At 36.9% G+C, this 25,017-nt stretch overlaps 1 protein-coding gene across 1 annotated transcript in view; it reads right to left on the reverse strand.

The window, feature by feature from the left end:
• Positions 1-2,309: 2,309 nt before the first annotated feature.
• The window catches only part of LOC126262323 (protein peanut), a 173,827-nt gene continuing 151,119 nt past the window's right edge, over positions 2,310-25,017 (reverse strand). The window contains exon 8 of the mRNA XM_049958879.1: positions 2,310-5,016. Within this exon, the coding sequence (XP_049814836.1) occupies positions 4,968-5,016 (49 nt within the window). The 3' untranslated portion in view covers positions 2,310-4,967. The remainder of the gene's footprint in view (positions 5,017-25,017) is intronic.

Consider the following 25,017-nt stretch of genomic DNA (forward strand, 5'->3'; position numbering starts at 1 on the left):
GCAACATCCCACTGTAGACTCTGATGAATTCACACTTCAGACTGTTCTTAGAGAAGAACACAACACATCCAGTTCCAGATGAATCTACGTTGAGAAAGAAGTATTTATGTGTGTGCTACAAGGAGGTGCTAAACAAAATACAAACTAATGTTGCTGACCATAGGTGTGTGTATCCACAGATGAAACCACCAATGCAGACATACATTATGTTGCAAATTTTGTTGTTGGTGTTCTACAAGTTGACAAGCATGTAGAAATGTTCCTTCTAATGTCTGGAGCTCTTGAGAGTTTAAACAACTTGACAGCTACCATTTTGTTTGACAACCGTATGAAGCTGCTGTGGATGGTGTGAACAGAGACAATGTTTTAATGCTAGGAACAGATGGTGATTCATACGTGGCTAAGGTAGACAAGGGTCTTCTGATTCTCTGCCCCAGTATGGTGTATAGCATTTGTCTTGCACGTGCATTACACAGAGTTGCAGAAGAGGTGTGATGAGATTATCCTGATGTGAGCAAATTAATTTCCTGTGGCAAGAAAATCTCTGTGAAAACTCCACTGTGGGTGCAGAAATTCATTACCTCTCCACCCATCATCCTGTTCTTCCACGATGGGGTTCTTGGCCTGAAGCTGCTGTGTGTTACTGCACCAACTATTCCAAAATTAAGACAATTTGTTGTGAGCTTTATAGCATTAAATCAAATACTATCAAAACAGCTACTAATTGTCAAATACACACTAATGAGTCTGGGAGTTATAGGTAGGCCCAAATGCTGCTTTACAATTTATGTGAATGGAAGACCACAAACTAGCCTAATTGTTCCCAACCTGGGGGGGGGGGGGGGGGTAAAATGAAATTTTCTGAGGGGTAAAACAACTAAATAATTTGATTCTGTTTCAGTCACAGAACTAAATTATTTTCAAAACATCATTACTGTTATCACGTTTTTGTAAGACTCTAATATTGATTATTTAAGTTATCAGTAATTACTTTTTCTCAATTAGTGGCAGTCTAATGTGCACACACACACACACACACACACACACACACACACACACACACACACACACACACACACACAAAACTAAATATCATTCATCTTTCTTTCATGGCCGCATTTTAGGAGTGGATAAACTGTTTGAACAATTCTGGATTCTGTTTGAACTGCTGTATGGCTCACACATTATTAGTAGGAGTAGGAGATTAGTGTGTAATGTCCCATCAACATGAGGTCATCAGACACAGAGCACAAGCTAAGATTAGGGAAGGATGAGGAAGGAACCATCTCAGCATTTGCCTGAAGCGATTTAGGGAAACCTAAATCAGGATGGCCAGCCCCATGTTTGAACAGTCATCCTCCCAAATGCGAGTCCAGTCACTACATCATTAGTGAGCATTTTGTTAAACAAAGGATATTGTTAATATTTCCAGAGATTTTTTTCTTCTTTCCCAAAGATGAACATTTGTGTATTGTTTGAATTGCATTTCTTTGCATTGGCATCAAACCATAGGTGCAACTGACACAATGTGTTAAAGTAGCATTCATGATTTTGTTTGAGTATGATTCCGACTCTTAGTTCATGCACACTTACAACTTTGTCTCATAAGATTCTGGCTTATACCTAAGCCTGCAATGAACGTGTTGATGTAAAACAGTAGGATTTATTTACACCAAGTAGAAAATTTTGAACTGTCCTCTACCCTGAATTTTGTATTGTACTGTAAGTAACCACAGAGTTTGGTAGTAGCCTCAGTCACTCTTTTGCATTCATTGATATCATCAAAATAAACATTTGCTCAGATATATATTGTCTCCTAGATAATAATGCTAATTAACTTCAATAAACAACATCACAAATCATTGTTTGTGACTGTCAGATCACCTGACCTCAATTATAATCAGCAGAATTGGTATGGCAGTGAGCAAGACATATTCATGTCTTGGAGCCAGTTTTAATCAGCCTAAGAGTTCTGAGTGGTTATGGATCAGGATAGCATTATTTCCATCTGTAATTTTGTATTTAAGTTTCTGAGGTATCATTATGTGCTTCATTCAGTTCAGGGTCTTTGTGGTACGGTATTTCATTTACACAAGGAAGTTATTGAACACCAAAGCCAACTTTATCTATTCAAATGAAAGGTGTCAAAATAAAATACAAGTGCCAAATTGAAAACCATACATAAATTAGGTAGAAAGAGGTTGTAAAATAGACGACAATGCCATGTTGTTATTTTTAAGTGGGGGAAAGGAGTTATCACACGAACATTAAATAATGAAACAAGGGCACAATCAAATTATTGTTGCAAATGATGAAAAATAATATCATTTATTGATACATTTTGTTTTTATATATTATAATATAATTTTGTGATTCTACAGTTAAATTACAATACAAAGCATATTAATGGTGATGTGAAAGTAATATATGCAATCTTGTAATTTATACATAGTCTCATAAAAATCCTATTTCTTACTATATAAAACTTCATGCGGAATAACAATATTCCATTAAAAAGGGAATGGGCGAAAATATTTTGTCTCAGCTATTGCCACCTAAACTAAATCGAAATTCGTAGCTTATTCATGGGTCCACACATTGTCACAAATGGAACACACAACGGTGTAAATAAGTCCCAAAAGCTTTGAACCACATTTATCACTTTGACACACACTGAGACATACAAAGCAGTTCTCATTAGACATGTGGGAAAATGTTCTAATTACTGGACACAGAGAAACATTTGGCACAGAATATCTGCAACCTGCAAACCACACAACATTTAAAATTAGAACCATGGTTTTATTTCCATCAAAGGTAATATTACAATTGGCTTGAAAATTTGTACTCAGGATGTACAAAATGAAAGCAAATACAAGAGTAGTTGTAAATTATTTCCTGCCTGACACAGAACTGACTTCTAATTACAAAATTGTCAACTGGACAGTAGTTTGAATTCTTATGAGCCAACATGGACAACAGCAAATTTGTACATATTTTAATATACACTGGCACAAGAAAATTACAGAACAGTGCAAATCAAAGCAATGACTACTATGAACAGATAAATTTGTTTAAAGTTCTCATTTAGAGCAATAACTAATAACAAAAGAGAAGGTATTTCTATTTATTCCAGAAAATATTTATGAAGAGGCACACAATTATAGAACGCTATAGGCCCTTTTCTCATTTGACATTAGAACTGCAAAGACTTTATAACATTGTAAAATATTAAATATTTCTCAAAAAAGGGAAAAAGGCGGGGGAGGAGATGGGCAAGAATCAGTGAAATACTAATACAATATTCCATACTTATTGAATGCTCTAAAGGTAAGAGTTTCTTGTAATTTCATAAATAAGGAGAGTGTAAGCGATGGTGAGCCTTTCGAAGGGTGAAGTACAAAATGTCAGTATGTATCTACCATAATATGACACCGGAGATAAGAGATTTATATATAGCACTATTTTCTTCTTGAGGAGACAAATTCCATGCAATAGTGAAAACATAATAGTTACAGTCAGTGGCCAAAAAAGGCGTGTACTGAATAAGGAAACACTGTTTCCTAGGAAGAAACCACAATGAAGATGTGAAACAGTATTACTGATTCAGGTGAGGCACTTATCTATACAGTGTCCACAGTGGTACTCAACCAATTATGCAGTCAACTGACTGTTTATGTGATTATGCTTGCTACAGAACTGTGACAACAGCCAAATCTGGTATGGATATTTCTGTAAAATATACAACTGGAAATGTTCTCAAGAAACATATTCATTAATGAACTCAGGAAAAATGATACTATAGAAGGCCTACACCTGCAATTTTCTTGAATTCAGCTACAATTATTAGGAATCATACCAACCAAGGTCTAATGTTTCAGTATGTGTAACATACAGAGCTGAAGGGATTTTCTCATTCTTTGGGTGGAAGGCTGAGAATAGATTCTGTAGTCCGTTAAGAACTACTTTGATCTATCTTGATGTGGTCACAATGGAACCACAATTTACGATTTTAATGTATATGTCGAACAGCCAAAAAGATACTACAAATTTTCTGAATGCCTCAAAAGGGCCTGAAGGCTCTGTTTCCCCATCAATTACCTGAAATCTGAAGCGCATCTTTTTAAATAATGTAGTGGGACACTTTAGTTTGTTGGCTGTTCGAAACATTTAAAATGTTTGTGAGAATATAAGGAAATATCGATCATAACCCACCCATTCATCTCCTAGAAAGTTTAATCTGTATTTCCAACATGGAGCACTGCTTATGAAGCTTATCTGCTGTAGGAAATTCAGATATACTTACAGTCTCACTGCTCCAAAGGGTATTTATATACCAGTACTAGACCAATTTATAAAATTGTGTATTTACTGAAGAGGTACTTGAAAATTACTAATGCCTTCATCTAGGAAAGGATATATTCCTCATATACAAAGGAACTACAAATATGTAACTATAGCACTACTTTTCAGTCTCACTTGTTTCACTTTTAGAAATTTTGCACTTTATTATGCATAATATTATTATTTTTGATAACCTAAATGCCAGTGAATGTCTGAAAGTTTACTAAATTTGAATCTATAACTATTTTATTAATGTAGGCATTCATGGTCTTATCGCAACAGATATATGTACACCTGTTCTGTAAGATAATGAGATAAAAAAATTGCTTTAACTGGCACTGTTCTTTATGAAAATAAAGTAGTTTGTACAGTAAGCAAGAAGGTAAAATGAGATCATAGAAGAAATAAAAGTTTTATCTGATAGGTTGTGACCATGCATTGAACACTGTACAAAGGAAAGGCAGCTTAAGGAATTTCTTACAAATTACCACAGGACGTAAATGGTAAAATATGCACACTGACAACGTATAAATAAATAAACAGTGAATCTTTTTTCTGCTTTACAACAACCTTAAACAAGTGATGAACGAAACCAGCACTGACTGTAGCTAGTTCTTGTAATACTAGAACAATCCTTTCTTCTTTTTATTTTTGTCTTTTCCATCCATTGTCCTGTAACAAATACAAAGTATCAATATCTACTTGTATACCAAAACATACTGTGAAAGAAAAATAAAGTTCTTTCCATTATGAATATAATGAAATGGCACAGTGAAGCTCGAAATGTCAGTTTGACATTTGAGTTCCACTGCGGAATGTGACATTTTGTTTTGTCAGAAGGTGAGGAGTCACAAATCCCTGGGGAATTTGTAAAGTTGACTTTCCAAGGAATTCTCGGGGCCTATAACATTCCTAAATTACTGTAATGGTTTTTGTGTTATTTATCATAAAAATAATGTTCGACACTATAAGAATTTTAAATAAAAGTGCTAATGTCTTGCCGAATGTAGGCTGGGTTTTCACAGGATAGACAGTAGCAAGTGACCATCAACAGTGTGAAAAAGAGGTGGGCAATGGAAGGCAGACAGGGAGATGGGGGCTGTCTATTCTTCATGATGAACACAACTACATTGCTTGCTTTTATTTAATCTTTATTTATAAATGGCATCAAATAATTAAATTTCTATTATGAACACTGTACTGGTTGCCCTGGGGAGAATAATATTTATTCATTTGGAATTACGAACAGTGCAATGAATTAACACTTTTGTGATTCTTGAAAGACATACATAAAAATGTCCAGAAGAAACATTTATCATTCAACATAACTGTATTTACAACAACATCGCTGTAAGGTGTGTATTATTCTTTGTTTTATGTGAAAAATATTAATAACTGTGAAACAGTCAAATGATTTTATATAATTAACTACTCTGGTCTTGATCTTGGATGAGGATGGACACGAGACACATTGTAAGTGTACATACATTGAATTTTGGTTAAATATACGTGTTTATTTGATCTTAAAACCTTTATTTATGTATCTTTAGCATCCCTGCTTGTTAGGAAACTGATGACTTAATTTTTTCAGAGTATCAGATTGTACAATAGAGCACAAACCTACGATTGTCAGTAGCCATTTGCATGGCCACAACATTTTGCTTGAATACTGCCAATATCAAAAACAAAGAGCTACAGAAATAACTTACAATGTTTGCATTTTAATTAATTATTTAACTTCAGGCTCGTTTTAATTTATCTGCGAAGTGGAACAGCAGTTTTTATTGAATTCTTGTGGTTGCCGCAAAATGGCTATCTTATCACAGCTACATAAATTTACAGAAATTAACTTACTCCGAAGTGATCTGTGATAAACATGTTACACAATAATATTTCTCTAGGTGAACCCATGACATTAAAGCAGTATTAATTTCAATGTAAAAAGGACATGAGATATTTTGCCAACATATGAGCCAGTATGGTGCTTCACACTGCTCTTTACATGTTTCATATTGCAGCATTAAACCATCTAATAATATTTCCATAAGGAAAAAACTGTGTAATTTGCCTGTGATAAGTTGTGTAGTCACTTTAGTGTGCGTGGCGTCATTTGATGTGTAACTATACAAATATGTGCCTAAAAATCATACAGTTTAATGAACTGTACACACAATTAAAGCACGCCATCACTTGATGTACAGAACAGAACACAACATACATATTAAAAGCAACACAGCACTTTACAAAAAAATTTGCAACTTTTTTAATACATAGCATCTGAGATTTTAAGAAACTTCAATACATTTGTGAAGAAGTAGCTAGAAAATAAAATTGTTTTTGAATATGTTACTATCTTAAAGCTTTTTCTATCTTAAATGGATCTAGCTCATACAAAACTCTAATTAGGAATATGTTTTAGTCAATTATCTGTCTACTAAATTTACATTTTTGCTTAATGGAAATTATTAACAGAAATGAAGTGTTATTTCAAGAATGGCTTCTATGTCATGATTTGCTGCTAATGTGTCAGTGTTATAGTAGAGAAGTCTCCCACATATATTTGAATTGTGCAAACACCACATGGCCGTATTTAATACAGAAAGATAGAACCAGCTGCAGTTTTATGAAATGCTCCGCATTTATGAATAACAAGGATAGTCTCACCAGCACACACTTATATTTAAACTTCCAAATCACCTGATTACAAATGAGAAACTGGTAAGCGCTCCCACAAAAGGGTGTCACTTTCATATCAAAAGAAACAAAATTCTAAACTGGCAGTTTTATATGCCTAGTTTAGGATGTTTATACATTCATCGTGTGCTGTGTTATATACCATGACAACCCCTACTCCAAAAACAAACGTCTTTCACGTCTGGACTTGGTTCTTGTATATAGGATCACATTATGTACTTTTTCTAAAAAAGATCTTGCATCAGTGTCTCAGAAGAAACTGATGTTGAGGTCTCATATGAATGAGTAAGTTCATCCATATATCAAATATCCGAGCTCAGAGAACTTGATGAGCTGCAGAAGAGGAAGAAATTACAAAGAATTACAAGCAAAAAAAAAAAAAAAATGTGCTCAAATTTTAACTGCAAATTAAATAATGTGGAATAGACTTGTTCCACTGTGGTTCTATTAGTCGCTAACACTCACTCGCTCACTAACAAAACTTAACAACTGTATAACACTGTACACACAACAACAACAACAACAACAACAACGAGACTGTTACAGTGAATCCAAGACAATTCATTATTCTTGGTCTATGCATTCCCATGTTTATGAATAAGTCAACTTTAACAATATTAGGGAAAGGATCAATTGCTGCTCACTATAAAGATGACCTGGTTAGTTGCAGACAGGTAGAATGAAAAGACTGTTACACATTATAGCTTTCGGCCAATGCCTTCTTCAGCTAAAGGAGCTGCTGGTGGTAGCAGTCATGTGTGCATGACTTGCTTGCTTGTGGGAGTTTGTTGTGGTTTTTCTTTGCTGAAGAAAGCTTTGGCCGAAATCTGTAATGTGTAACAACAGTCTTAACATAGTGTCTGTAACTCGACAGGTCATCTTTATGGTAAGTAGCAACTTACCCTTTTCATATTCCAACCTGGAGCTTCCATTGTTTAAGTCCTCTTCAACTTTTACTGTTCTGTAATCCTTCAGTTGCATGTAATATGTTGCTGATTTTCATGTTAGTTCTTCCTACATACAACTGTATACAACTAATTTTCCTATTCCATGTGTGTTTCACATTCATATTCTAAAAGGCAACATCAGTTACTAGTCTAAAATGAAAAAAAAGTATACATATAGATAGTACCGGGTGATCAAAAAGTCAGTATAAATTGGAAAACTGAATAAATTACGGAATAATGTAGATAGAGAGGTACAAATTGACACACATGCTTGGAATGACATGGGGTTTTATTAGAACAAAAAATACAAAAATTCAAAAAATGTCCGACAGATGGCGCTTCATCTGATCAGAATAGCAATAATTAGCATAACAAAGTAAAACAAAGCAAAGATGATGTTCTTTACAGGAAATGCTCAATATGTCCACCATCATTCCTCAACAATAGCTGTAGTCGAGGAATAATGTTGTGAACAGCACTGTAAAGCATGTCCAGAGTTATGGTGAGGCATTGGCGTCGGATGTTGTCTTTCAGCATCCCTAGAGATGTCGGTCGATCACGATACACTTGCGACTTCAGATAACCCCAAAGCCAATAATCGCACGGACCGAGGTCTGGGGACCTGGGAGGCCAAGCATGACGAAAGTGGCGGCTGAGCACACGATTACCACCAAACGACGCGCGCAAGAGATCTTTCACGCGTCTAGCAATATGGGGTGGTTCTAATAAAACCCCATCTCATTCCAAGCATGTGTGTCAATTTTTACCTCTCTATCTACATTATTCCGTGGTTTATTAAGTTTTCAAATTTATACTGACTTTTTGATCACCCAGTACGTTGTCCTCAGTACCGAAGAAATTTCCAATCACTGTGCCAAATTGATGTTGAATGTCAAAGGAGAGTACCAACCATCTCTGTTGTTGCTAGTCATTTGCTTTACGTTTTCGCAGGGAAGTTTTGTTTCGGAAAGATTTATACAGAATGCTTCACAATCCCTATAACAGGCTTTTAAGATTTGTTGAGGGGACTTAGTGGATAAAGTTTGGATAGTAAATCTATATCCGGAAATTTACCGTTTGTATGTAAAATAAATTTGCAGATCGAACGAAAATGGTATAAAAAGTCATAATAGCAATAGGGACACATGACGGCACCCTCTTCTCAGTTTGTGAGCGTACTGTGAAGCAGCATATTTGAAAGTGACCCGATCTTCAGAGATACTTTACATCCAAACGGTACATTTCCGGACCTGGGTTCCTTAGCAAAACCTTGTCTACTAAGTTCCATTTGTAATCCCTAGAAACCTCTAATAGGAATTGTGTAACACACTGTGTAGACAAGAGCCGTGGTATGCGGTAAGGAATGTGCTCGGGATGAGGAACAGGTTAATGGGCGCGCCTCGGGTCCATGCGGCACTGCTGCTTTCCTAACGTTACGTCAGCATGCGGAGAAGCGAAAGCAGTTCGGAGCTTCTGACCAAATACAGGAGCCCGGCAACGCGCTGCGGATAGCTCCGGAGATCTAAGAAAGTGGTCGAGCCCATCATGTGTCGTGTCCACCAGTGCCCTACACAGCGCACAGTTGTGCAAGTCACCCTGCACTCTTCGCTAGGTATGATTCCAACTATCGCGTCAAAGAAGGGAGGGGCAGGGCGTTACGGAAGTCCTGAACCTTTGCACCCCCATCCCCCCACCCCCATAAACGTTTATATTTTTACTTATGAAAGGGTCAGTGGAAGAAAGTGCTAAAGCACAAAAGAACAAGAGTGAATTTTGAGATCCTCCATATTATATGTTTAGTTAAATTTAAGTACAAGAACTTCAGTACATTCGTCGGTCCACAACACGTTACTCAACCAATCGTCATCTTCCGCCATCTTTTGAAACGTCCACACGGCAAATGCTCTCCACTTCACTAAATCACCAGGTAACAGTTCATGATGCCGATGGATTTTGTACGGATAGCATTGGAGGGTACGCCTGAGTGCCAACCAAATAGTAGTACGGAATGCCGGTGCGACGTGCGACTGCACGAGCGCTGACTTCCCGGTGCATAAACGAACTTTTCAGGTAACGTCAACATGCTGCGACTGCTGGCGCATCTGATTCTCTCTCATTACAGCTCCTTTTATACACGATTGTCATACGCAGTCACTGACGTTTTGCTGCCCAGCACCATTTGTCAGACATTTTGTGAACTTCGGTTTTTTTTTTTTTTTTTTTTTTTTTTTAATGAAACCCCATGTCATTCCAAGCATGTGTGTCAATTTTTACCTCTCTATCTACATTATTCAGTGGTTTATTAAGTTTTCAAATTTATACTGGCTTTTGATCACCCGGTATATACACTGAATTGCCAAAGGAACTGGCATAGGCACGTGTATTCAAATACAGAGATATGTAAACAGGCATAATATGGTGCTGTGTTCAGCAATGCCTATGTAAGACAAGAAGTGTCTGGCGTAGTTGTTAGATCAATTATTGCTGCTACAATGCCAGGTTATCAAGATTTAAGCGAGTCTGAACATGGTGTTGTAGTCGGCGCACGAGCAATGGGACACAGCATCTCCAAGGTAGCGATGAAGTGTGGACATTCACATATGACTATTTGTGTACCGTGAATAACTGGAATCCGGTAAAACAACAAATCTCCAACATTGCTGCAGCCAGAAAAAGATCCTACAAGAATGGGACCAACAATGACTGAAGAGCAATTGTTCAACATGACAGAAGTTCAGATTTCAATGGGGGGGGCCACAAACAAGTGTCAGCGTGTGAAATGAAACATCACCGATATGGGCTTTTGGAGCTGAAGTCCCACTGGTGTACCCTCGATGACTGCACGACACAAAGGTTTACAGTTGACAGGTATGTTAGCTTTCTGTCTGATCACCTGCATCCATTCATGTCCATTGTGCATTCCAACAGACTTGGGCAATGCCAGCAGGACAATGCAACACCCCACACATCCAGAATTGCTACAAAGTGGCTACAGGTACACTCTTTTGAGTTTAAACACTTCTGCTGGCCACTAAACTCCCCATACATGAACATTATTGAGAATACCTGGGATGCCTTGGAATGTGCTGTTCAGAAGAGATCTCCACCCCCTCATACCCTTACAGATTTATAAACAGCCCTGCAGGATTCATGGTGTCAATTCCCTCCAGCACTGCTTCAGACGTTAGTCAAGTCCATGCCACATTGTGTTGTGGCACTTCTACGAGCTCACGGGGGCCCTACGTGATATTAAGCAGGTGTACCAGTTTCCTTGGCTTTTCATTGTATTTAATCACTGATGATGCCTTTCAGAAAAATAAAGGCAAGACACGTATGGAATGAGAAAATGTGTTTTATTCAATTTTATACAAACAGACATAATGTGGAAATTAACAACAGAAAATCTAAGTCATTTACACATTCTCTCGGTTTTAGTAATTTAGTGCTGCCATCTCTCAGTTTTATTAATTTAGTGCTGCCACAATGAGATCTGATACTATGTCCAATAAAATCATGAGATACACTTTCAGGAGGTAAAATTCCTAACACAGTACTGCCATTAGACCCTCACAAAAGTGAAAGATACTATTCTAGTTTTCATAACTATTGGTTCTTTCTTCAGAAAAGTTAAAACAAGGAGGGGCAGACACATGAGGCCCCACTGTGAAAGGGACCTACCTACGGCAGGATGGTGGGATTCAAAGTCACTCTTGTCCTAACTACAGTAGGGTCTGTCTCACCTGCCCCTTGTCCAATCTATCCCCCTCCCCTGTGTATTTTTATGTACATCTTTTTGCCAGTATTAAGAATTTTGCCTCCTGCAGTTCTATCTCATAATTTTATTGTTTTCTTTTCGATATAGTTAGCACTGTGCAATAATCACTCCCAAGTGGTATGTTAAATCAATGCCATTCTGGACACACTTTTGTCATGTATTTAATTGTTAGGTCTAGCCAACATCATTTTTTTTTTACCACTATGAGAGTTGACTATAGCCCATTCATTCTGATGGGTTATATTATATAAACATTTGGAAATGACTTCCATGCAAAAATGTGCAGTAATAAAAACAAAATAATGAGTATATTTTAACCTACACAATGGCAGCTAGAATGGTAGAATATTCTGTCTCCTCTGTAGGTAACATACATACCAATAATTTTACTGTTTTGTATGACAGCGATACAGTTGAAGCAATACTCCTACAGTAAAATGTATGGTAACATTAAAATGGAACCAATCCACATTCATTTAAAAACTTTGTAGTAAATTACAGAACGTGAAATAGAAAATCCTATCCCACTGTGGCCCTGCAGCCCATGAAGTCGGAACTGAGCTACTGAAGAGTTGTTAACAGTGCCTGTGTTGGGCAATTAAAAAATTAAATGGTCAACAGCCAACATAACTTGAAGCATAAGGCTCTACTTACAAAACAAATTCCCTGTAACATTCCTATAGAAATTGTGGAGAATTTCTGAAATACAGCAACAGAGAACCATTTTTATGTCTCTCCTCACTGGATAATAAGTAAGAAGTGCAGTCTGTCAAGCAGTCTTCAAACTAATTTAATAACTACTTTGATAGCCCATAAGTAGGCAGCAGTTTAAAGTAGTACTGTTTCTTTGAAATCAAGAAAAATGCTACCAGTTTGGGCTCAGTTATTTAGTGCCTTCGTGGTCTTGTGAACAAGAAAAAGAAGCAGAGTTCAACACAACTGATTCTTGCAGAATCTATCTTGACTCATTCAGAGACATTGTTTAGTCATTGAAAAATTTATTTTATGACTGCACAGCTCATGTTTCTCAATTCTTAATTTTACAATGCACTGGTGTTAGTGATAGAGATCTGGAGTTCTGAGCATTTCTTACAGAGTAATTTTTCAAATCAGCTTTTTGAATTTAAAGAACTAATAGAGATTTATTAGTGTAGTAATGATCATCATGATGGAAATGTATCTAGAAGGGAAAATCTGCTACTAAAATTTGTGGAATAAATCTGTAAATTGTGATTTATTTATATCACGTTACAAAATTCATAAATTTAATGAAACTATGCATCCAAGCTGTGAAAAACAATCAAATCAATGTTACACAAAACATGTAAATGAGAGAGTTTTACACCCAACTGCATATTCATAGTTAAAAAAATCTTTTGTAAAAAGTAAAATATTGTAAAATAATAAAAACTTTTAACTTTAAAAAAGAAGTTGTGTAACCTGTTCAATCGGAGTCTTTTCACATCACAATTGTCAAGATGCCTAGTTACAGTAGTTTGAGGTCATTCCCAGTTAGCTCGTTGTAAGAGGAGGATGGTTTGCATTGTCCAGCCAAATGCAGATTTCTTTATTTCAGTTTGTGAATTAAATTATGTTTGGAGTAAAACAAACAGAAAATGGTGTTTCGTAATTATTACATAAACCCAGCAAAATAAGTTCTCATTGTTGCAGAGTCAAACTGAAGAAGAAAAAGAAGATAGTGTACAATGAACATCAACATCGATGACTTTTCAACTTCAGCAACAATACAGTAACTTATACAGAATGTCCCACTCGAAAAAGGCCCCACAAACATGTAGTAATTCCGCTGAAATTGCACCACATAATTTGTGACGTTTGACATGGCAATACTGCACTCTGCAATGTCATTTGACGCAACAGTGTGTTTCCATGTGTTGCTATGACTGGAGCTCAGGGTTGGGTTGCTTGGGGGAGGAGACCAGACAGTGAGGTCATCAGTCTCATCGGATTAGGGAAGGACGGGGAAGGAACACGGCCGTGCCCTTTCAAAGGAACCATCCCGGCGTTTGCCTGGAGCGATTTAGGGAAATCACGGAAAACCTAAATCAGGATGGTCGGATGTGGGATTGAACCGTCGTCCTCCCGAATGCGAGTCCAGTGACTGGAGCTCAGTGCTCAGTGTTTAGTGACAACTTATCACTATTCTTTCGAAGCATGCGTGTTTCTTGTGAAACAGTATTGGATTACTGATTCCATTAAGACAGGACAGAGGTTTCCTGAACGATTTGGTGACCAGCATGTACCGTCTAAATGCTGTATAAAAAAGTTAGTGAACAAGATGGAGAGCGGTGGAATGGTGTTGGATCTTCACAATGGAGGATGGCTGCCATTATAGGAAGAAAAAGTGACTGACATGAAACAAGGATTGTTGGCCTCTCCTGCAAAATCTATGTTGAATGTCACAGAATACATCACAGCTGGCATGCATCCATACACATTTACAGTTCTTCAGGGACTGAATGACAATGATAAAAACAAAACCCATTACACTGTGCCGTCGGTTTCAGCAATTTACTGCTCAGAGGCCAGGAATATTGAAGTACACGTGGTTCAGTGATAAGGCATGGTTCCACCTCTCTGGCTGTGTAAACTCTCAGAATAAATGTTTGTGGTGTAATGAAATCCACATGCACTGGTCGAGCAACCCCTGCATTCACAAAAGATTGGCGTGTTCTGTGCAATATCACATCATCAGACCAACTTTTTATAAGTCTACTGTGACAAGCGCAGTTTACATCAAAATGTTTCGAGAATTTGTGAACCAGCTGGACGATGAACTTACCCTTGGCTGGTACGAACAGGATGGTGGCACATGTCATATGTCTTGAGTGATCCTGGCTAAGATTGAATCATTTTTCCTTGGCAGCATGATTTTGAAAGGACTCTGGCCCCAAGGTCATCTGATTTAACACCACCTGACTTTATCCTCTAGATTGACCTACAAGGCAATGTCTATAGGAACAAATCACACAACTTGGAAGATTTGCAAGAGAATATCATCCGTGAAATCCAGGCAGTGATGCCAGAGGTTCTGACAGCAACATTTGAGAATCTGCAGCGTTGTGTTCAATTCTATTTACAAGTGGAGTCAGTTACTTCCAGCAACTTTTGTGATTCACCCTTATTTCCCCATGTACAAGGTATGACATATCCATTTCATTTCATTTCCTGAATTTTATGCAAAGCCTTTAAATGTAATTTAAGCAAATGTTTATTTGTGGGGTCTCTTTCAAGTGGGACACCCTGTGATTATTTGTACTTCTCACTCTCACACAAATTGTAGATAATTCATTTTTCTTGGAAAATACATATGACAGTAATTGATATTTTGAGATATGTGAAAACTGCATACTTCTTTAATACTGGTATGAAGTTTATTTTCCAATTACAGTGGATGGTCTGTTGCTTCAGAGATCTAAAACTGCTTACAGAAGTTCTCTCCCCCTTAATACACTATTCTCAATAAATTTACTATCCTATCCCCAAAGAGTTACTTTTTCCTAACTATTTCCTTTCTTTTGCCAAATGAAGAAATCTCTGCTTCTGAAAGATAACATTTTTGTCTCAAATTGTCCATAACGGTTTTCTATTTTTGACAAGGCAGGTGCTTTCTTCCCATCTGTTATGTTTTTGTGCTCCCACAAAAAACTACAATAAAACTTGCTCAAAACACAATCCCATGAGACTGAAATAATTTTCCAAATTGGACAAGTTTCCAGATTACACAAAACTCACTAGACTACATAAAATTTTTCAGTTACCATGCACAAAAGTATAGATTATGCATGTATTTACGTACCTTCACACCCACACAGCAAATTTTCATTTACTGAGTATTGGATAATAGAACATTAAACTATTACACTAACTGATAACTAATGCTGCATTTCTATATTTTTACTTTAACTTTAAAGTTGTTTATTGTTGTATGTACATACATATTATTCCCATCTTCAATTGCTTTACATTTCACTTTTTCACCAGCCGGCCGAAGTGGCCGCGCGGTTCTGGCGCTGCAGTCTGGAACCGCGAGACCGCTACGGTCGCAGGTTCGAATCCTGCCTCGGGCATGGATGTGTGTGATGTCCTTAGGTTAGTTAGGTTTAACTAGTTCTAAGTTCTAGGGGACTAATGACCTCAGCAGTTGAGTCCCATAGTGCTCAGAGCCATTTGAACCAACTTTTTCACCACATATCAAGGCAGGAAACCTGCTTGAATTTCCTGTTCAAAATTCATTTGTCTATGCAATTTTTTGCACTATAACGTAATTCCAACAGCTGGGAGATTTTCTATCTGCTGCAAATTGCATAACATCTTTTATGCATGCAATATCTTCTTCAGGAGTATTCATTTTTCTAGGAACATCATTTTGCACTTCTTCTTTTTCCCTTGTTTCTTCCCGATCATGTGCTGTGTTGCAGATTTCTATTAAATCTGATGCTGAAGTTAAAGTGGAATGAGTGGACAGAAAGTCATCACTTCTAATGTAGCATTTGTAGTACATGAAATGTTTCGCATTTTAATTAATTCAGGAATTGCTACTGCATTTTCTTGAGCTTCAATGGCCACAGAAGGGTCTTGTTCTTTAGCTCTAAACCCCACTTTGTTGAAGGACTTGGTAGCAGTTTCAGACTTTATTTCTCAGCCAAACAAAGCCAGTTTACTGCCTCCAGGACTGAAACTGACCATGCAAGAGCAAATGCACTTTCGGTTTCTTCAACACTAAGAATAAGAGACTGCATCAGTAATCACCTATAATGGGGCTTGAATGCATAACTAAATCCTTGGTTCATGAGTTGTTCCAGGCTGGTTGAACCTAGCATGAACTAAGAGAATTTCACATTTGATAACTTGACTTTCAGGTGGCACGTCGCATTGTCTGGGAAAGAAAAACTTGGGGACTTCCTCTTTTCATTCTGACATTGAAAGTGCCCAGCTGTTGTTCCATAAGACCACTCACCATTCACGTCCTTTTATTGCTTCGCCATGTGACTAGAAGCATACTAACATTGAAGTTTTTGAAACGACACAGTTTTGTTGCCTTTCCAATCACTAGTGGCTTCTGCATTTCACATATTTCCACACAGCAGTACATTGAGTCTTTCCTTGGATATTTTACTGCTGGTGCAGTTTACCTCACTGAGTGGGATGACATGGTTACTACACTGGGCTCCCTTTCAGGATGATGGCAGTTCAAATCTGCTTCTGGCCATCCAGATTCAGCTATTTCACAGTTTCTGTAAATTGTTCCAGGCAAATGCCAAGATGCTGTGAAAGGGCATGGCCAATTTCCTTCCTCATCCTTTTCACACTCAGCTTGTGCTCCATCTCTAATGACCTCGATCTCAACAGGATATTAAACCCAATCTTCCTCACTTTTTTCCCCACGTTTCACCTCGAATTGCTAGAGAATTTGAAGTCACTGAGAGATTAAACAGTACAGTTTCATTGGCACAAAACACATCTTTTGAGTCATACTTCATAGTTATGTTGTACAGTATTGTATTACATTCTGTTGCTACACTTTCCTGCACATTCTTGGCTTCCCCACACACATCATTCCACACAATGTTGTGCCCAGCTTTGAAATGGTCCAGCCATCCTGTGGATGCCTTAAACTTTTATTTCCAAGCTCTTTAGTGACTTTCAGAGCCTCATTCTGCAACATTTGTCCAGACAAAGGTAATGTTTTTTGCCCACGCACTTACGAACCATTCCTACACTATCTTGTTAATTTCTTCATTTCCTGTCTTTTTCACCTTTCTTTTCATTTCCCCATTTTCTTTCATCTATTCTTACCCTTGTTTCTTAAAGTATGATAAATTTGTGTTTTACCACGTTTGAAATGCAGTATTATTTTGCGCATAAAGAGCTTGTCTTACTCGCTTTGATCATCTTAAACTTTTCGTTAAATGCTAGTGACAAACACTTATTGTTCAACATGATGTTACCACTGAAAGTGCTACTAGAAAAATTAAACTGGCAGAAAATGAAGCAGGTAGTGCATTTCTTTGGAATGCCTGACCTTGCGGGATAACATCATGGTTTAATGGAACAACACCAACCTTTTTCATTGCACAGATTGTTCATAGGCGCACAACGATGTTCCACTGTGTACCCACGTGCATCATTAATAAAGGAAATTGAGAAATGCCAACACACAGGGTACTCACGAACAGACTATTTCCTTTGATGTATTGACACAGTGCATAATTTGTTGGTTGTCGCACACATCGGCTGGGTACGATGTCCACACCCACAGCGCCATGCTGTATCAAACCTATTTTCTTGGTTTTGCACTGCTTTAACAGCATTGTCAGAGGTGTATGGTCTTTGTGTTAAAAGTAGCGTCCATGTAAAGTCATGAGTAACCAATGTATACTGTAGTACAGTTGTACCATACGTCCTTTCTGCATTATACAATGAATTATTAATTAAGTCTTCAAATTTGTACTCTGTTTTCACGTTAAGCACATTCTGCTTTATAGAAACAATAAGCATATAAAAGTGTATTGAACGCATCAGGACTGGAATACTTGTATGGTTTGGGCAGATTTCCGAATTATATATATTCTGCTTTACTGCTGTTTTACTGTATATTCTTTATAATTTTGATTATTTTTCAACACGTTTACCTGTTGGCATGTAAGGCTCACTTAATCTCACAGGAATCTCAGATTCTTATTTTGATAGCTCTCATTCCACTGGTTTAGTAGTTTTTCATTAGGGCACTAGTAATTAGAAAATACAATTAATTGACACTAGCACTACATCTCGGTATGTGCAAAAAACCCAGGAACTAATCAATAAATTTGAGAAAAAGTGATCTACATCATTCAAAAGTTAAGCATTCTGACCACCCAGTGAAGTATTTTAAAATTACCCAAAACTAATTATCTTCTTATATAATAAAACTTTAAGTTCATATGCAGCCTGTTTTCTGCTGCAGATTGTGTCGAAACCACTGTTAGTTTCCAAACTTTGGCTGCATATGTTCGTTCCAAATATTTTCTATACAATGTAACCTTTGGCATTAATCAGTCAGTTCATTAATTAATTAATAATTTCAAGTAATTTACTCTAATTAGCAACATGGCACTCATACATATAAAAAAAGGAGATCCACATTTCATAAGGATAATGGTCATGCTGTATCTTTTTAAATTTCTGATCAGCAACATTTTCCATAGGCTAAAATCATATTAGTTCTGGTAGTCCATCAAAAACAATAAAATCCAACCTAGACATTTTTAAAGCAGAATGTTTTTTGTAAAATAACATTTTGTTCTTATGCTCACCTACAAGTAGTTTGACATTACCAAAAATTGAAAGTTCATGTTTTGTAAGTTATGAGTAAGACTTAGTTTTGAGTGTGATCTCATTATTGACTCCCACCACAAATACAATTGTTCTGACATGAAAATATGCATAGTGATCAGCACTAAACTAAAGATCTCTAATGTTTAATAACTTTTTAGTGAACACTTTAAACTAAATTAATGGACTGTGTTGTGATTAACATAAGTGAAGAATGTCATTGCCATCTCGGAGTGAGGTATTGTTGGACATGGTCAATCTCATTTTGGACTGACTTTATTGTAGTAATATAGTGTTTTTTTTCTCCAATAAATTACTTCAAGATAGTGCTTAAAACGAGCTGTGTTGATTTTGTGTAAATGTGAGCTATATTTTTAGTGCCACAATTGAATAGCTGGCTTTACCATTGTGGCTGTTAGGTACTTCCCTGTTGTGTGTGTTAATCACTCTTGTTACACCCGATACCTGGTAAACTGGTCATCAACACGATGAAGTCTGCTAAAGAGCAATAAAAGTTTTAATCAGTGAAACTAGAATTGTTGAGATATGTGCATCATTGAGTGGAAATCTTCCAATAGCCACTAGGATTTTTGCAGTGTTATTACATCTATGATCTTGCACGCGCGCGCACACACACACACACACACACACACACACACACACACACACACACACACACACACACAGAGAGAGAGAGAGAGAGAGAGAGAGAGAGAGAGAGAGAGAGAGAGATCGAAGCAGTAGGACCAAAAGAGGGAGGAAGTGAAAACGAAAAATACAGATTAGTGGAGAACATACATAGGCTTGGAGGTCTCGACCCTGCCAGAACAGAAAAATTTACCCCAGATGTAGGGTTGGGCACATTTTGGATCAAAATTTTAAACACTTGGGTATATGGGGAAAAAATTAAGTTGCGCTCCCCCCTCAGCAATTTTTGACCTGGTGAGGTATGTTGGAGATAATGGCATTGGGAAAGAGGGAGAAAAGTAGACAGTGTCAGTGGGCTATACTGTACATCAATCATAGAAAAACGAAGTAGTGGGTAGTGGGAGAGACACACAAATACAATGACAGCGAGGGTGAGATGCTGAGGATGAAGGCTTAACTATAAAGAGAGACTGGATGAGAGGATTTAAAATGTCCTGTGTTAAAAGAATGTGAATATGTTCACATGCCAATATTTTTGGTGAGAAAGGCAGAATGCAGATTGAGACAACTTGGTTCCCCACTTTTATGTCAGAGTCTTTTAAAGAGGTACATATTCACCTTTTCTATGCTCTGACAGGAGAAATTTCCAACTGGTATGAAAATATGATATAGTTTCTAAGAGCCCTTTACATTGTCAGTCTGTGCAAACATATTCCATCTGAATGTTTTTCATTTTAATGTGAGGTTACATATTGTTACCATTTCATTGTGACTTTGCAATATCAAATAATAGAAAATCCAGGATGGATAATATTGTTGACTTTGCAGTATGTTATATTGTGGCTTCAGGGGAGAATTTGATCTTAAGCAGCATCCAAAACATACTTGCTACGCTGATGGAACTAAACAACAGAAAAATCCAAGATAAGCATATTCTTCCCATTAACACCTTTTCACAATTTACACTTTCCCACTTCCCTTTGTCCTACGCTGAAGCAAAATTTATGTAAACGCAGAGGCAGAAGGAGAAGGTTGAATTGTAAACCTATAAAATGTAACATTAACATTTTAGGGAAAGTACTTAAATTTGCAGGAGAGATTTTTCAGTTTCATTATTTTGTAGATATGAAACTAGCAACTTTATTAAATGTCTTAAAATTTTTATTAATAACTCTGTTATGTTGGTCTTTGTGAATTATATTCTGTAGTGTTATAAAAATGACCATTTGTGCCAAAACAGTCAACAGTCTCATTTATTTGGTGTGTGTTACAATTTCTGCAGTGTTAGAAAGGCCTATTTTGTTTTATCTAGCAGACAGTGACAAAATAGATGTAATCAGATCGAGAAACCACACCAGTCTAGGGTACTATTTGTATTAACAGCTTAGGCAGTATTAGACAACGATATTTTGATTTTTCATGTAGCAAAACATTTGACGAACTTTGATGAGGTAACAGATTCTGTCACAGAAAGGAAAGCACGCCACGTAAAGCCGTAGCAAGATTAGAGAGAAAACAATGCTAGGGGCTAAGGATTGAAGAAATGTGTACTGTATTGCTTGTCTCTTGTCTTTACTGGTTTTATGTATCCTATATTTAATTTTATGTCACCCAAAACAGGAATATACATGTTTCAATTTCACGGAGTGAACTACAGTGACATGCGATAGAAGAATGCTGTGTGAAGAGGGATGTCACTGCACTCTGGCACACCTAAGACCAAATAACATGTCTTACATTTCCTTGAACATATATGTTTTATGTATCAGACTCTTTAGAAAGATGTGCACTACAAAACTAACATATTTTTGAAAATATTGGACGTCGTATCTCAAACGCTCGAGGGAGGGAGACTGGGAGAGTGGAGGGGGGGGGGGGGGGCACCACTATCTTAGTATTGCCCCGGTTTGGAAATATCGTAGATCCGAGGTTGATAGGCACAGCAGTCCGAGTTATAGTGGGGAAGTGTGTAGTCTCCACGTGACCCGTGTTTACATTTAGTGATTTTGCTGTTTCCTCTTCGTTTACTGCTCTCACGTCAAATGAAAACAAATTGTATTTCTGTGGCCGGGAGCTATCAAGTGAATTAAAATACCTTCACATAATTACAGAAGTTTCAGATTTTATTTTATTTCCACTTTTCTGACAGCCATGCATTAATCGCCTTGTAGAATAACAAAGTTATTTTTGTCGGTTTGCTAAAGAAATTTGGCTTTTATTAATCTTTTATGCTGAGGCAGTCAACATGCCTGAAACAAAGTGTTTAGCTCCACATTACTGGCTAATTTCAACTGCTCGCTGCATTTCAAGTGCACGTTTTCATCTTTTAGCACGTATGGCATTAGGCCATAATAAAGAATCAAAAATGAGTTAATACAGTACTGGTACTCCAAGAAAATTTACATCCCAAAACCAACACTGAAAAGCTTAATATCAGGTCGAGGCCTCCTTAATTGGGAATGTGGACATATGAATATGCTCTTTAAGTATGCACTTTAAATGTGCCATTTTAGTATGGGTCACGACATTCTGATGCTCTTGGAGTATCCTCTGATGTCTTTTTTCTCTTACGACATAATGTAAGTTGCTGTTTTTTTTTTTTTTTTTTTTTTTTTTTTTTTTTTTTTTTTTTTTTTTTTTTTGGGGTGTGTGTGTGTGTGTGTTGATGAAGAACACACTATTTCAAAAATGCACCAAATCCACAGTTTTGGAGACGTGGCAATGAAATTTTGTACCATGCTTTACATGAAAGTAACACATTTACAAATAAAATCCTTTGATTATACATATTCAACTTTTTTCTTGAATGAAATTTGAAGTTTTATTTTCAGAAAATAATGTATGTTTCTTTTTCTCAGAAAGTATTCAAGAGATTTCTACAAAACTTTCTCTGTTTCATCTCATTATATGTTGTAAGTTTGTCTCAAGAGGTTTTTGGAATAGGTCAAATGGAGAATTTTCATAATATTTTAATTATAATTCCACAAGTACAGTTTTAAATTCATGCAAAATTCCAAGCACTATGCCCCATATCTCAGTTTGCAATCAGAATTTTAAAATTTGCTCTTGAGACAACGTTTATTAGGTTTACAGAAATGTGTGTACAAAATTTCATAATTCTAGCATTCATCGAATCTGAGGAGAAGGTACATAAACTTTAAAAAACAAACTTTTCAGGAAACACAATTTAAAGTTCAACCTAACTTTTTTCCTTATGTCACTTCTTCAGAAGCCACCACATTTGCATTCCGGGTAATCTTTCCCTTCAAGACTTCTCTTCTGGTTTCTTGTTGTCTGTCTTCTTTCCTTTACCAGGCCTTCAACTGACTTTTCAGCTGCAGAGACGTGCTATAAATCTATTTTTCTCAGGATGTCTTGAGTAAAATTTCCTATCTTGAAGCCCATTCTTTCTGATACCTTCATCCTCCCAACATTCCCATAATTAAATACAATAACTGCATCATAAGTTGCAATTCTGACAACTGTAGCAGATGCAAATGTGTTTTTAGGGCATTGTTTCCATATGAGTGAATTTAGAGACTCATTTGGATTTTGGGTTTTGCCATGAACACACTTTTTGAGAAGTGCAGGATCGTCCAGAAACTTGTAAGTGGGCTTCAAAAGATCCAGGATACAATTTGGAAGCATCTCCTTGTGAATACAGGGGTTGTTATCCCTCTGAGCTTGTAGATATTTACACCAGCTAATGTGGCACAGATTATGAATAGGGTGTTCATCTGTTGACAACATATGGAAATCTGTAGCCCATACTGCACTTTTCATGTCATTTACACTGGATAGGTTCTGTCTGATAGCCTTGCCATAATACACTTTAAGAGAGTTTATCATCTTCTTTGTGAGTCTGTTGTGTCCACCAATGCCCTTTCCATCTTCCAACTTTTTGCCCTTCATGTCACTGACAAGTTTCCTCAATCTTGATCCCATTCTCTTCTAGATGTGACCTACGCATTCAAGTTCCTCAATTGAAAGTTCTCCATAAGGTTTGCTCTCATTCACAGACTTGAATGCACTGGAGCCACCATCCCTAAGGTATTTCACGTATCTGACACCACATTCCTTGACAGATCTCTTAAAAAATAATTTGCATACCAGCTCCTTCCATTCCACCACTAGCACCAGAAAATGTTTTGCTGCAGTTATGTCCTTTTACATCTTCTTCACATTCTCCACTAAGTGCACAGTTATGCCGGAATTTGCTCATAACTTGAACATCTAGTACCTTTCCTGTGTCAATACTTATGACACAACAAGATCTGTTCTAACATGACCAAAATCGTTCTCATCTAACCGGTCATTGTCTGCAATAGCTTCTACTGTAGCTGCTATCATCCTGTCCACACACACACATCAGAAATTATGTTTTCCAGTACAATTTATTTGTGAAAATCTCAGACATGGCGCTGGCATATTCATTATTCCACACAATAAATTTCCCCCTTCTCTCCCAACTCCAATGCACCTCAGTCCATAGGTAAACCTCATATTAGCTTCATGGTACCAGTTTCTGCATTTAGAAGTTTTGAATGAGCTATCAGCATCGCATTTTTTGCACACAATATGCAGATTGGCTGCCAAGCCTACTCCCTTACCATCATCTATAATCTGAATGTTATCACTACCACACATCTTACAAACACAAGAAAATTTCACTGCTGCAGTCAATAATTCAGTCAATTAATCTAAATCCAGTGTACCAAGATTCATGCTTCATTGCTAGTTTGTCGTCGTTTCTCACGTCTTCCGTTCACTAACTTATTCAAACGCAGTTTATCCAGTTTTTTATACACTCTTTGTGATCATGGCATAACTGAATGAAGAAAGAATTGAACAATTGTGTAAATCTCAGTCAGTATCACAAGGCAAAAGAAGAATTGGTTCATCAGAAACTATGCAGCTAGTTTGTTATTGATTATAAGATATGGAACAGAGTCAAAGATGATCTATAAAACCAAAGAGTATGTACCACAGCCTTCTACATGTATCCTACACATGTTTGGTTGAAAGTAATACACAGAATCGTCGTTCACTGAGCTGGTATTGAAGTTCTGCTTCAAAATGTGGGCATAGAGGGAGGCCGCATCACACTTTTAATTAATTTTCAGGCACTTCGGATGCAATTTCAACATTGAAACTTTGGGAACTTATTGTCCACGAGTTGTACTAATAAATAAAAAATTAATCGAAAATGGACATTTTTGGTCAAGTTCATCAACGTTCCCCCTTAATGTTCTACGCGTACAAAGATATGGG

This window comes from Schistocerca nitens, chromosome 6, assembly GCF_023898315.1.
Source record: "Schistocerca nitens isolate TAMUIC-IGC-003100 chromosome 6, iqSchNite1.1, whole genome shotgun sequence".
NCBI lineage: Eukaryota > Metazoa > Arthropoda > Insecta > Orthoptera > Acrididae > Schistocerca > Schistocerca nitens.